A 14,733-nucleotide genomic window follows, 5' to 3' on the forward strand; every position below is an offset into this window, starting at 1 on the left:
TAGACCGTGAATTTTTAGGTAGAGGGCCTATGTTAGATTATTAAAAATAGAAAAAAATTGAATGTGTTCTTGGCTCATTCAAGAACTGCAAACAATTTCCCCCCAAACTACTCACTCTTAAATACCTATATAATAACAAACCAAGAATTTCTACGAAGTATAAAGCATCTAAAACACGAATTATCTATTTAATCCTCACCAAAAAATTTAGGTATGTCGGAATCGACTCGAGGGCACTGGGTTTGCATGCAGTATTTAATGATATTGTACAGGATCAGACATATAGTATTTCCCATTTATGTGTTCATCTGTCTCAGTAAGCTTTAGCACTTTTACATTTTCTTTGAATGTAGGGGCTTTTTTGTACATCTTGGGTTCGCATACTTCCTTCGTGGGCTTTTCCACAATGTCACAAAACATTTTTGTTAGTAATGTGAGGAAGATGACTGAGATATTGTACTACACATTTAAACAACTCCAATGAACAGGAGACATGGTCCTACCAGGAGAAGAGCCAAGATATGACTTAAGTACAGGTACATCCTCTTCCCCAGACTCACGCACAATTGAAAATGTTTTTGTTAGTGTGCACACAAAGATGTATTATTATAGTAGATTTTGATTTAGTTAACTCTTGTAAACATTTTTGAAGTTATTTTGCAGATAGTGAGCCTTCACACAGTGTAAGATACTCATAGTATCCACTATTTATGGGCACATACATAGTAAAATTATAAAATGATGGAAGGAGACAATTTCAGAATAGTGATCACCTCTGAGGAAGGCAGGAAAACAGGAGCAGAGGGAAGTACTAAACGGGTTTTATATATCTGGTTATTTTATAAAAGTGAGATAAACAGGGCAAAATAGTAACATTTTTAAATATGGGTAGTGGGTAGATGAATGTTAATTACATTGTTTTCTGTATCTTTTCATGAAATCTGAAGTTCAATAAAATTCTTAACCTATCTGCAACAGGCCAATATTAAGCAGCCCACAGAAGCTATTTATTTCAAGAATTTGAAGTCGACACTACACTACACAGGGCAAGAGAACTAGTGTGGGTAGGTCTGTTTCCATGTCAACCTAATACCCTTACAAGCCCGCCTCCTGTCAGGATACTCACCCTCCATACAACCCCCACCTCCCACCACCTCCCTGACCTCACTGTCACTCACTGGTCACCCCACTCCGCCACACTGGCCTCCTTGCTGTTCCTGGAAAACAAAGTCACCTCCATCTCAGGGTCTTCTACCTCTGCGTATTTTCATGGCTAAAACCTCCTTCAAAATCCTTCAAATTCTTCCTACCCTGACCACCCTGTCAAAAATTACAAAATGGTTCCCCCAGTATTCCTGATCCTCAGCCTTCCCTGCTTTATCTGTCCAGAGTGCTTACTTTTGAGCACACTAGAAACTCCGTAAGGCGGGAACTTTGGGTTGTTCTGTTCTTTGATGAATCCCAAGTGCCTACAGCAGCAACTAGCACACAGCGGGCACTCAAATATATGAGGAATGATTAATAAAACATCAATTTTTCTGTGCTACAGAACAACCAACTTTTCTCTGCATCCCAATACTCTTCAAGCATATTCTCTATTCAAATGGTCTATGGGTTCTGATTTATATGTGGTATGATACTCAGTGTTTGTGGAATTAATGAAATTCGATGTCCTGCATATAAGACATGAAGTTTCTCTCAAGTCAGGCCATTTCTATTATAATAATACCCTTAGGAAATTAACAGTAGATGCTTCTTTTCACGCTAAGGCATAGTAAAAAGGCCACTGCTCTGGTTCATACCTCTTTTCCTACAAAGACAATACAAAGATGCATTCAATGATGTCATAAAAATAATCGTTACCTTACACACTCAAATCTAAAAGAAATCAGGTCAGATTTAATTAATATCAGGAAGCAAGCTTTATGATAAATAGTACTTATCTCTACTTTTCTTCATTTTGGTTCAATATCTTTTAACTTCTGTTCTGCTAGAGAAACAACATAGACCAACAGAAGTTTGTCACACTAATTAAACATTTTAAGGAGTAAGTTTTAAAAGATATTATTTAGAAGCTGGTTTTTTAAACAGCTGTAAATTCTTTGACACGTCTGCCATTGAAAAGTGGAGTCTAATTTTTCCATCTACTTATTTCAATCTGAGTTAGCCTTAGGGACTTGCTCTAATCAACAGGGTGTGGTTAGATCAGTAAAGGCCATGAGGTTTCTGCCTGTTGCTCTTGGAACACTTGCTCTTTGGAAAGTACCTCTCTGGACACCCAGTTATCATGCTGTGAGGACCCCAGCCATATGGAGAGGACACTTGAAGGTGCTCTGGACAACAGTCCTTGCTAAGCCCACCTGCCAAGTCACTCCAGCCCAGATGACATGTGAGTGAAGAAGCTTCCACATGATCCCAGCCCCCCACCATCTGAGTCTTCCTTGGCCACTAGAGTGTTCCAAGCTGAAGTTCCAGACATTATGGAGCAGAAACAAGCCATCTCTGCTGTGCCCCGACCGAATTCCTGACCCACAGAATCTGTGAGCACAATAAGATGGTTATTGTTTCACACCACTAAGCTTTGGAGTGGTTACAGAGGCAATAGATAACTGGAAAACTAGTGCTAACCGAGAGCCTTTATCTAGTTACCAAATTTCATTTCCTCACCACTAGCAAAGCCCTGATTCTATTATTTATTACAGATAAATCATTTATTCAGAGGTAATGCATCACATAGATCCATCCTCTAGGACAGGCAAGGAAATTATCCAAAGTTAACTTTGACAGCTGTTAGCCAAGTTTTGTCACCTAAATCTATGTCCTGAATTGATATGGTTAACGTATCTATGTGAAGTAACTAGATAAAGGCCAGCCCCAAACCAACCAACCAACACAAACACACACCTCAGATCAAAGCACACAATTTCCAGTAACACCATATTGGAAGGAGGAGATAAAGCTGTAGCTACTCCACAGGGCTCCATCTCCTGTTCACAACAATAATGAAATATTTTCTTTCCCAGGGAATCAATTTATGAAACTGAAAATGATCACGTCACTATTTTGAAAACAAACAAAAACCTCTCACTAGAGATAACAAGGACCTATCACACATCAGAAAAAACATTAAGGCAAATTTCTGATTTAAGAAAACAGATTTAAATTCAATCAAATTTACACGTACCATTTCATTCATGTTTTTCAATACAAGCCAAATGAATCTCACAACAAAATATTACATAACTGTAAACTGGAGGGCTCCAAGGTTGACAATGTGAAATTAAAAGAGTGAAACTGATTTTACACTAAAATTTAAAACGTTAAAAAAGCAACAAGTAAAATTAATGTGTGTCCCATACTCATGATGGAAATACAGTTTAAAGTTAAGGAAAAAAAAAAAACAATTGCAACTTTCACCTAAAGCACACACACAAAAAAACAGATCAGATTTACTGGTCCAAGAGAGACTGGAGACTGGAGGAACTCCCGAGCCTATGGCCCTTAGACACCCTTCTAACTTAGAACTGAAGCCATTCCCAGAGATCACTTTTCAGCCAAATTATAAACATGCCTATAAAATAGACAATAACACCCATGAGGAAAGTTCTCCTTAGAACAATCAAATGAGACCAAAAAGGCAATATCTGCCCAAAAGCAAAGATGAGAAAGCAGGAAGGGGCAGGAAAACCAGAGGAATGGAAATGGGGGACTCAGGGTGGAAATAGGGAGAGTGCTGACACATTGCAGGGATTGCAACCAATGTCACAGAACGAGTTGTGTAATCACCTAAAGTACAATAAAAAAAGAAGAAGAAAAAAAAACAGCTCCAATTGCTCCCCTTTATTGTAACTGCTCTGTAGTCAACACTGCCCTCTGGTGATCAATGACAGAAGCTAGATGCCAGAAAGCAAACATCATACTTTTTATTGTTCACTGCCTAAGTCAAGATATCTACTTTGGACTATAATTCCCATCAAAGACAGAATAAATGGATTCAGGACTATCTTTATTACCTAGTGTATATTCAATTAGAAACTTGTTAAAAAGGCATCAAATCAAGGACATTAATTCATGGGAAAAACCAAAAAAACCAAACCCACTGCTGTCAAGTCGATCTTGACTAGTAGCAACCCTAGAGGACAGAGTAGAACTGACCCCTAGGGTTTCCAAGGAGTGGCTGGTGGATTCAAACCACCAACCTTTTGGTTAACTGCTGAGCTCTTAACCACTGGGCCACCGGAGCTCCAGTTCATGGAAAAAGCAGCTTTTAAATATTTCGTCAGTAAAACACCACTGCACAATGAAGAAGCCCTTGATGGTGCAGTGGTTAAGCACTTGGCTACTAACTGAAAGGTCAGCAGTTAAAACCCACCGTCGCTCTGCAGGAGAAAGATGTGACAGTCTGCTTCTGTTAAGACTTACAGCCTTGGAAACCCTATAGGGCAGTTCCACTCTGTCCTACAGGGTTGCTATGAGTCAGAACTGACTGGGTGGTGACAATGGGTTTTGGGTTTTACACAATGAGTTACATTTTCACATAAAAATTGTGCAGTTCCAGGAAGACCCTGAAGGTGTATTACCTGCGTTAGGAGGGTGTGTAGCAGAGTAAGGTTAAAGCCACACCCTCAATAAACAAGGAACAAGTCTAGCTCTCACGGCATATGTCTCTAACCGGCAGAAAACTGACCACAGAAACCAAGCCTCCCACGCCTGCCAGCTCTGCCCTTTAGCACACCTGACTCCTTAAGAAAAAAGCTATTTAGCTTGGCTGCTAAATACTTACTGAGCCTAAGAATTTTTCCAAGAAGAGAGACTTACCAAGGCTGGTGCCATCCAGCCCCATAATGCACTTCATAGAGGTGATGATCTGCTCCACGACAGGTGGTGACAGAGACGTGGCGTACACTGCGCTATGAGAATGTGTCCGCAGATAGTCTATCAGCTCCTAGGGAGACAATCAGAGGCAAGTCTTGAATTCACTGACAAGGTCAGTGCTGCCCTCCTAGGCACTAGCAGACTCCTTCCTTCTACAGTGCTGCAATAGGGACACTTACCTGGGTTGCAAGGTCAACCAATGTGCTCAAAGCATGCTCTCAGCAACAACTGGGCCAGAAACATGGCAAAGTTCTTAGGCTTTATTTTGTTTTTTAAACAAGTCATAATATGGAAGAAAAGCTAGTTTTAAAGAAACCCTCTAAATTTAGGAGAACATATCATTTGATGTCATCTTCATCTCACTCTATACTGCCTATCTTTACACCCTTAAATAGTAGATGGCTCTCTAACATCAGTCTTACAGGCATTAAATATTCTCCAGGTACACAGAGATTTACAAAATGACGTAAATGTGACAGAAACTAAACAGAAATTCGCTAGGTCTTTCATTAGAACACAAGAAAAACCAGTCAGTTACAAGGATTTCAAAACAACCAACTGTATATCCCTATCCCTGGATATCTTTTAAATTTACTAAATTTTTTAATAAAATGTGCACACAAGAAGCTTATAGTATGTATCACAATAAAGAGCATCTTTAGTACACAGACATAAAATGTGACTATAAAACAGTCTATCACTTCAAAAACACTAAAAAGTGTAGAAACAACACATTCTTTTTTCCGATTTTTCCTCAAACAAGTTGGTGCCATGGGATTTATCTTCAATCTCACTAATTCTGATTTATTGTCTTAGTTCTGCTTCTATGGCCTTTGTGATCGTTAAGGTTGTGTCATCTTGGCTGGGCCATGGTTCTCAGTGGTTTGGCAGTTATGATGTAGTGTGGCAGTCGTATGATGATGTGATCTCAAGTCCAACAGAAGACTACAGCAAACAGGAAGTATCACTGTGTGTTCTTTCATACAACAGGGTATTCTGTACCTCAGACCAGTTTAGAAAGAAGCTAAAACAAGAAACAATAAACAGAGCCAGCATTTAGTTCAGTGAGGAGACATCAGAGTCACTCACCAGACAGCTGAAGTGTGAAGCCTGCTGGCAGTATGAGCCTCAACCACAAACTAACTCAGGATTTCAGCATCCCAGTTCAGGACCCTCTGTGCTAAACATGACCTACTAAGTCTAGTAGCCAGTATCTTTATCTTTACTTATAGAGTCTCGTGGCCCATTTACCTTCTTGCCTCCAATGTATCCTCCAGCGGCACCAAAGCTCTTTGTGAAGGTTCCCATCATAATGTCCACATCTTCAGGATTCAGGCCAAAGTAGTCTACCACACCTCGACCTGTAGGGCCCAGGGCCCCAATGCTGTGAGCTTCATCTAGATACAAGTATGCTTTGTATTTCTTCTTAAGAGCAATCACTTCAGGAAGGCGAACAATGGATCCCTCCATGCTGGCAAAACAGGATACATAAAAATATATAGAAAGCTCATAATAATGGACAACATTAGACTCTGCATCACATGGCATATGCAATTGAAATTATACAAAAGAACAGAAAACATTAAGAGATAAGGCAATAAACGTAAGGGCAGCAAATAGTTATCCAAAATAAAATACCCCTTATAATTAAATGGTGTGTAATTTGTTTTGATAGATTAGAAAACTTATTCTAATTCTTCCCCCTACGTAAAAATTTCCTCTATAAACAGTAGGAAAATAAAGGACCCAGATAGAAAGGGAGAGGGGGAGGTTGGAGACAGTGTAGTATAGTGGAAAGAACAAAGAGCCTGACAAAAGGACTCTGTTCTAGTGCTGGCTCTGCCTGCAGGTATTTTTCCCAAGTCATAAACACCACCTCCTTAGTTTCCAGAAAGGGTCTACATGAGAGCTCCCTTCAGCTTAAAAATTATATGATTTCACGGGGTCAAGTCACAACAATAAGAAAATAAAGCAGGATTACCTATATATTCCTTCCACAAGGATCAGAATTTTCTTCCAGGGCCTTCGCGTCCGAGGCTGACCATAAACAATGGCATCTTTCAACAGCTTCTCCAGGCTCTGCATATCTATTGCACCCAAAAAAAACTTCAGCACAAACTATTTTCCTCTTTCCTAACTTCATTCTAGAAGTACAGATATTCATTTCTTAATCAGGGAGTATGTCTCAAAGAGCAAAGGACATTAACATATTTTCAGTTGGACAGAAACAGATCGGGCAAAATGGGTGAGTTGCTGCTATGTTGAATTAAAATAAAAAGTCTAACAAATGCTCAAAACCATAAAAACTCTACTAAATGAGTACGGCATTGTGGGCTAGGTTAGCACGCTATAAAATGTCCCATGTTTCATGTGTTTTATGTGAAATAACCTTGCCATTCAGGTAGCTTTTTTGTGTCTACAGAATCAAGTTGCTTCTCTAATCCTAGTCAGTCATTCAGAAATAAATGCATAAAGAAGACTGAGCAAGAGGACAAATACATCTACCTCCTAAAAAGCAAACATGGGCATAAAGAATGTTCTGACGAATGGTGTCCACATGTATTGTAAAAAGAAAACAGCAGGTTACACAACAATGGGGACATAAAACAAAATACTGTATGCACCATTCTCATCCTAAAACACTTTAGACAAGACAAAGACAAAGACAAAATGGAAGTAACTGCCACCCATAATCCTTCCATACAGAGATATAGACCCAGAATTATGGTATATATTCTTCTAGACATTTGTCTATATGCATACTTTTTTTTTAAATAAGTTTATTGTGCTTTAAGTGACAGTTTACAAATCAAGGCAGTCTCTCACATAAAAACTTATATACACCTTACTACATACTCCCAGTTACTCTCCCCTCAGTGAGACAGCCCACTCCCTCCTTTCACTGTCTCTTTTTGTGTCCATTTTGCCAGCTTCTAACCCCCTCTACCCTCCCATTTCCCCTCCAGGCAGGAGATGCCAACATAGTCTCAAGTGTCCACCTGATCCAAGTAGCTCACTCCTCGTCAGCATCCCTCCCCAACCCACTGTCCAGTCCAATCCATGTCTGAAGAGTTGGCTTTGGGAATGGTTCCTGTCCTGGGCCAATAGCAGGTTTGGGGGCCATGACCACCAGGGTCCTTCTAGTCTCAGTCAAACCATTAAGTCTGGTCTTTTTACAAGAATTTGGGATCTGCATCCCACTGTTCTCCTGCTCCCTCAGAGGTCCTCTGTTGTGTTCCCTGTCAGGGCAGTCATTGGTTGTAGCTGGGCACCATCTAGTTCTTCTGGTCTCAGCATGATGTTGTTTCTGGTTCATGCAGCCCTTTCTGTCTCTTGGGTTCGTAATTACCTTGTGTCCTTGGTGTTCTTCATTCTCCTTTGATCCAGGTGGGTTGAGACTCATTGATGCATCTTAGATGGCCGGCTGCTACTGTTTGAGACCCCAGACGCCACTCTTCAAAGTGGGATGCAGAATGTTTTCTTAATAGATTTTATTATGCCAATTGACTTAGATGTCCCCTGAAACCATGATCCCCAAACCCCTGCTTCACTGACCTTTGAAGCATTCGGTTTATTCAGGAAACTTTTTTGCTTTGGGTTTAGTCCAGTTGTGCTGACCTCCCCTGTATTGAGTGTTGTCCTTCCCTTCACCTAAAGTAGCTATTATCTACTATCTAATTAGTAAATACTACTCTCCCACCCTCCCTCCCTCCCCCTTCTCATACCCACAAAAAATGTGTTCTTCTCAGTTTAAACTATTTCTCAAGGTCCTATAACTGTGGTCTTATACAATATTCATCTTTTTGCAACTGACTAATTTTACTCAGCATAATGCCTTCCAGGCTCTTCCATATTATGAAATGTTTCACAGATTCATCACTGTTCTTTATCAATGTGTAGTATTCCATTGTGTGAACACACATGCATACACATTTTGGCAAAAAGACAATATTAAACATAGTGTTTGATAATCCTTTCTCCTGACATGCGAGTGTTTTAACTATGAAAATTATGAATTTTTAAAATGCAAATGATTAATAATGTACAAAGATATTTCCACTTAGGAAGACAAAGATTTGGCTTAGTACCACTTTCCCCTGAGCTTTTAGGACATCTGTTCATATCTATATTTTAGTATGGAAACGCTGGTGGCGTAGTGGTTAAGAGCTATGGCTGCTAACCAAAAGGTCGGCAGTTCAGATCTACCAGGTGCTCCTTGGAAACACTATGGGGCAGTTCTACTCTGTCCTATAGGGTTGCTATGAGTCTGAACTGACTCAGTGGCCACAGGTTTGGTTTTTGGTTTTCTATCCCTTGTACTGTAACTAGTGGTTTATCTCTAAGTCTCTTCACTAGCCAGTCAAAAACCCTTGCCATCAGAGACTTTGCTTTATTTATCTCCATACTCCTAGTGTTACAGCAAGACAGACCACAGTTTTATCTAGTAAATGTATACTGAACAAGTATACAAGGAAAAGGGAGGACACAATTGAAAGATAAAGTAAAAGGAATACATTCTATTTTATACCAAAAGGCTTCCTTCAGCCTCTACTTTTACTCTAAGGAGGAAGAGAAAAACTCTAAAAATTGGGCCAGATGGACGTTTTAAATGTTGCTACTTGAGCTTCATTTGTATTTTCTATCATTAACATAATTAATGTTACCATTTCCACTGACCAAAGAATATTAATGCTAAGGCTGGCAGTGAACTCCACAACAAACTCACTGTTATGTTTGAAGATTCGAATGGTTGCCCCTGACAGTCTTGCTCCTAGAACGAGCGACGCATGGTTCAGTTCATCACTCAGAATCAGGCAACCCTGCAAAACCACAAACACAGTGCGTTAAGAAGCTGGAAGGGAAAGGTTTAGTTACACAAATTACAAAACGCTAAAATCAATAATATCTAATTATATCCTCTTAAGGAAGTCTTGCACAACAGTAAAACCATCAATTTTAAGAAGAAAAAAAAAGAGGAGACTGGTACATGATTTTTTTTTTTTTTTTTTTGCAAAGAATATCTTCTAAGTAGATCAAAATTCTAGCCTGTTAATATCATTTCTTCAGTCCTGTGAATGACTCAGTAAATGTGCAGATATACAGTAACAGGTTTTTACTTATTTTGAAAATCTGATTTTTTTTTATAGGGGTTTGGGTTTGTTTGATTTGAGGACTTCCATATGAGCTTTGATAGGATGTACTGTTTTATTTGTGGGAAAAAGGCTTCAGGGGATGGTGGCTGAGGGAGTAATGCCTGTGGAAATTGTACATTCTTCCTCTCACCCCTAAGAAATTGTAGAGTCCAGTGATGATTCTACTTATTAGTCTTTCTCTCAAATGACATAGGGTATAAGCCTATGTTTAGCCCTTAAAATTTCTTAACAAGCTTTGCTGTTGTTGTTAATTGCCTTAGAGTCAGTTCGGACTCATGGTGACCCCATGGGTGTACAGTAGAACTGCTCCAGGCAATTTTCAAGGCTGTGACCTTTCAGAAGCAGATTGCCAGGACTGTCTTCCCAGGCGTCTCTGGGTGGGTTTGAACTGCCAGCATTTCACCTAGTAGTTGAACACTTAACTTTATGCCACCCAGAGATGCGTTAACAAGCTTTACTCTACACGTGAATGTGAGTTTCTGCTAAGGCAACAGGTAGAATCTAAAGCACCTTTTAAAAAATTTCTTCCCCAGTGCTTACTCTTCCATCTCTCGTGGGGCTCTTCAAACTGTCAAGAACTTAATGCAGAGAAAAAGTTTTTTTCTTTGTCAAAAAAGAAAAGGCCTCCTGTATAGTAAGGCTCATTGTTACCATGCCTGAAATTGACTTAATATAAGGAATTTTATTTACGGGCACGTCAAACAGTAGTTCAGGGCTGCCTGGCTCTCGTATAACTTTCTGCTGAAGGAAAGTGAAGAAGAGCCTCGTCCCACACTAGAAGTTACCGTTTTCCTTAATTTCCTGGTACACCATAGGATTAATTCCAATCACAATGTACGTAAAGCTGATGCTCTAGAACTCCAAACCAGAAAGCCTTGGAGAAATGGTGTCTAGTGACTTACTGGGACAAGCATGTACAAGATCTAAGGAACAGTACCAGCTCTTAACCAGCAACAGCACGTAAGTTACCACTTGTGGAATCAAGGCACTTCTGAAATAAATTGTATCCTATAATTTTATTAAATTGCTTCATTTCCCCATTTTCCTATCATAAGATGCTCTATTTTCTTCTTATAATCTTTGATTCCATACCGCATTCCAAGACTATTCACACAACAAAAGGTTTCAACAAGGTTAACAGGATTTTAATATACAAAAGGCACAGTATGTGGCATAAGGAGACTCTTTTTACAGGCGATTCTTTTGAAATGCTTCACCAGCAAGGTCAGTGACTCATCCAATTGGTATGTGGATGCTCCTTAAGTCAGGGCATCTCTCAGTGCTTTGTGTCTAGGTCAAGGGTCCTTAACATTACCTTTTTGTCACAGAGACAGAAAATTTGATAATTGCTGTAGCCCCTTTTCCAAAAAATACACAGGCTCACAAACAAAAATTTTCAGACAACTTCAAGGGTTGCACAAATTGACTAAAGTCCATCTAAACGTTAGAAGATTAAAATACACTGTGCTCCTATGTACTGCTGGTGCGAGCATAAACTGTAGAACCTTTACAAAGGGCAATTTGGCAAAACTACACATGCATATAGATTTTAGCTCAAAGATGTTATGTATAGTAATTTATCTTACGGATACAGCAACACAACGTATAACGTGACACATACTCAAAATTGTTCCATGTAGCACTGTATGTGCAGTAGAAAGACGTGCAGAAATGATAGATGCTTAAATGTACCCAGGCTATCTCAGGTGTGATTCTCAAGGAATTGCTGACACTTGTTACCTCTGAGGAGAGGAACTGGGTGATTAGGTCCAGCAGGGCTAGGTAGGAGGAAGACGTTTCACAGTATAATCGTCTGTGCTTGATTAAAATATACATATTTTTTCAATTCTGGTGTAAGTGGTAGCCAAATTTACACAATTTTCTCTTTTAAAAGTTCAACTTCTTGTTACCAGTATTCTCAAAATCTACTCAAATTTCTATCAGTAAAAACTCCATATATTTTTGGATGCTCTACCCTCCCTTATTGACTGGCTCCACTGTGATCCATTACTTTCAGGATGTTTAAGCTGAGTCATTGGATTCTACAAATACACCTCTCAAACTCTTGTAAAATTCCTTGAGGTAAGCGCTCTACAAATAGTAAAACCTATCTCTGCTGGAAAGGCCTTCTGTAAGCCACATGCACTTGATCACAGAGTGTGATGACCTCTGGCAAGCTCCCTTTCCCTATCTGTTGAAGGGATATAAGAGTTTAAAAAAAAAAAAAAAAAAAAGACCTGGCTACTCAAACTCATTCAAAACACAAGACACCACAGGAGCGAAGCACGCCCACTGGCCAGAGGAAACTTCGTGTGTGTGTGTATATATATATATAAAACATGGCTGCAGCACACTGAGACACATCAAACACATAGAAATCTGTGAGTTCATGATAATACTCAAAACAAAACCAACAGACTCAAACTCACTGGTCACATGTGGCGGTTGTTAGAGCACTAACTCATTCTGAAACTTGATAAACAAAAGGAAATAATCAATTATCTATTTACCTTTTTGGTTCAAATTGATTTCAGGGTTACCTAATAGTTGATGAGAAAAACTTCTTTTTGGAAGAACTCCAGCTAACAAGTGCAGAAGGAATGGAGGATTAGGAAATCACTGTTTTGCAACGAAAATTTATCAATGACTGCTAAAACCATTAAGTGAAGGACTGATAGGGAACTTCATAATGGGCTGATCAGGCTAACGCCACCTAACGTCACAAAAAGAAGATATCAAGTGACTCTTGTTGTAATACAACAGAAACTATACAGTAAAAAAAACCTGACAGAAAAACTAAGCCTGAACCTAATTAAGAAGTCTAGATCTAACTAAAACATGGTTAAGTGCTATGGCTGCTAACCAAGAGGCTGGCAGTTAGAATCCACCAGGCATTTCTTGGAAACTCTATGGGGCAGTTCTACTCTGTCCTATAGGGTCACTATGAGTCAAAATCAACTTGACAGCAATGGGTTTGGGTTTTTTTTTTTTTTGGTAGATCTAACAATTTTTAACTATCCGTCTATAGGAAATACTGAGGGTAGAAGAACATGCTGCATGATACCACAAGGATGCAATATGCCAGAACAGTAAGCAAACCCAAAGTGAGAGACATTCTACAAAATAAGTGACCAGTGATTTTCAAAAGATAGGAACTATCACAGATAAAGGATACCAAGGAGATACAACTAAATGCAATGTAGATCCTGGGTTGGATCCTGGAATAGAAAAGGATATCAGTAGAAAAACTGGGGAAATCCAAATAAGTTCTGTACTTCCATTAATTGTATTATATCTAGATTAATTTGTTAGGTTTGATAAATGTTCCATGGTTATGTAAGATGTTAACATAAAGGGAAGCTAAGTGAAGGGTGTAAAGGAACTCTCTGTACTATTTTTGCAACTTTTCTGTAAGTCTAAAATTATCTTCTACAAAGTGTTAAAATAGAAAAAAGGACAGAAGCTAGATTTCTCTTCTGCAAGTCTTCAAATTCTTTATTTACCCTTCTTGGGATTCCACTACAGCTTAAAAGGACCACCCAGCTACTCCTTTCCTCCACGAACAATTTTAATTTTGGGGGGTCTGGAAAACCTAAAATATAACTGTATTCTTTTTGTTTATCACCTCCTTTTTAGATGCCTTACTCACCATTCCTATGTGTATATCTTTTTCTCTTCTAATCTACTATGAGGCTCTAGTATATCCTTGGTTCAAAATCAAATAAAAATTAAAACATCAGCAGCTGACATCTAAGTGCTTAGTATGTTTCAGGCATTAGACCAGGAATTTTAAATGCATTACCATTTTTATTCCTCATAACAACCCTTTGAGGTAGATACTATTATTATCCCACCTTTACATATGAGGAAACTCCCACTCAGAGGACTTAAATATGTTGCCCAAGGTCACAAAGATATTAAATGACTCAATACAAAGCTTCTGGTTCCTCAAAATATTCTCTTAATTAATATACTGCCTCCCCCTGCCTTTAAGTTGAATAGCCCACCACCTCACGTAGAAATTTAGGATCAGATTCAAAGAAATTTAGAGCTGGGCTATTCAGTTGCTGCCTTTAAGTGAACTGTCATATGATTAAATGATATTTAGTAATATTTCAACTCTAATTTTTAATTTAAAAGATAAATCTTTAGGGTTGTTGGCGTTGTCAGGTGCCCTCAAGTCGATTCCAACTGATAGCGACCCTTTAGGACAGAGTAGAACTGCCCCATAGGTTTCCAAAGAGTGCCTGGTGGATCTGAACTGCCGATCTTTTGGTCGGCAGCCCAGCTCTTAATTACTATGCCACCAGGGCTCCAATTCTACATAATGGTTTGTTGGTTTCTGAGGATACATGAAAAAGCAAAATGAGATTACTTAATCCTTTAGTGTGAAAATTCTAAGAACTTTCAAATAAAAATCCCAGGTGTACAATGCCAAAACGCAGAACAGCAATGTAATATAATCAATCTAAAGTGAAAGAACTACACGTTTATGTCTTTTATGGAACTTGTCCGTTTTATCAAAGTCATTGAATTTACCGGCAAAAAGTTGTTCATAATATTTCTTTCTTATCATTTGACTGTTTGTAAGATGTGTAGTGATATCCCTTCTGTCTCATTTCTGCTACTGGTAGGTTGTGTTTTCTCTCTTTTTCTCTTGACCGCTACAGTTACAGAATTGTTCATTTTATTCATCTTCTCAAAG

At 38.9% G+C, this 14,733-nt stretch overlaps 1 protein-coding gene across 1 annotated transcript in view; it reads right to left on the bottom strand.

Moving 5' to 3' along the window:
- SPTLC2 (serine palmitoyltransferase long chain base subunit 2) overlaps window positions 1-14,733 on the bottom strand; it is a 132,412-nt gene that overhangs the window by 53,958 nt on the left and 63,721 nt on the right. The window contains exons 6-9 of the mRNA XM_049897378.1: window positions 9,602-9,695; window positions 6,857-6,962; window positions 6,127-6,346; window positions 4,819-4,945 (exon numbers count right to left, since the gene is read on the bottom strand). Coding sequence (XP_049753335.1) covers window positions 4,819-4,945; window positions 6,127-6,346; window positions 6,857-6,962; window positions 9,602-9,695 — 547 coding nt within the window. The remainder of the gene's footprint in view (window positions 1-4,818; window positions 4,946-6,126; window positions 6,347-6,856; window positions 6,963-9,601; window positions 9,696-14,733) is intronic.

The sequence above is a fragment of the Elephas maximus genome, chromosome 10 (genome assembly GCF_024166365.1).
Source record: "Elephas maximus indicus isolate mEleMax1 chromosome 10, mEleMax1 primary haplotype, whole genome shotgun sequence".
NCBI classification, from domain to species: domain Eukaryota; kingdom Metazoa; phylum Chordata; class Mammalia; order Proboscidea; family Elephantidae; genus Elephas; species Elephas maximus.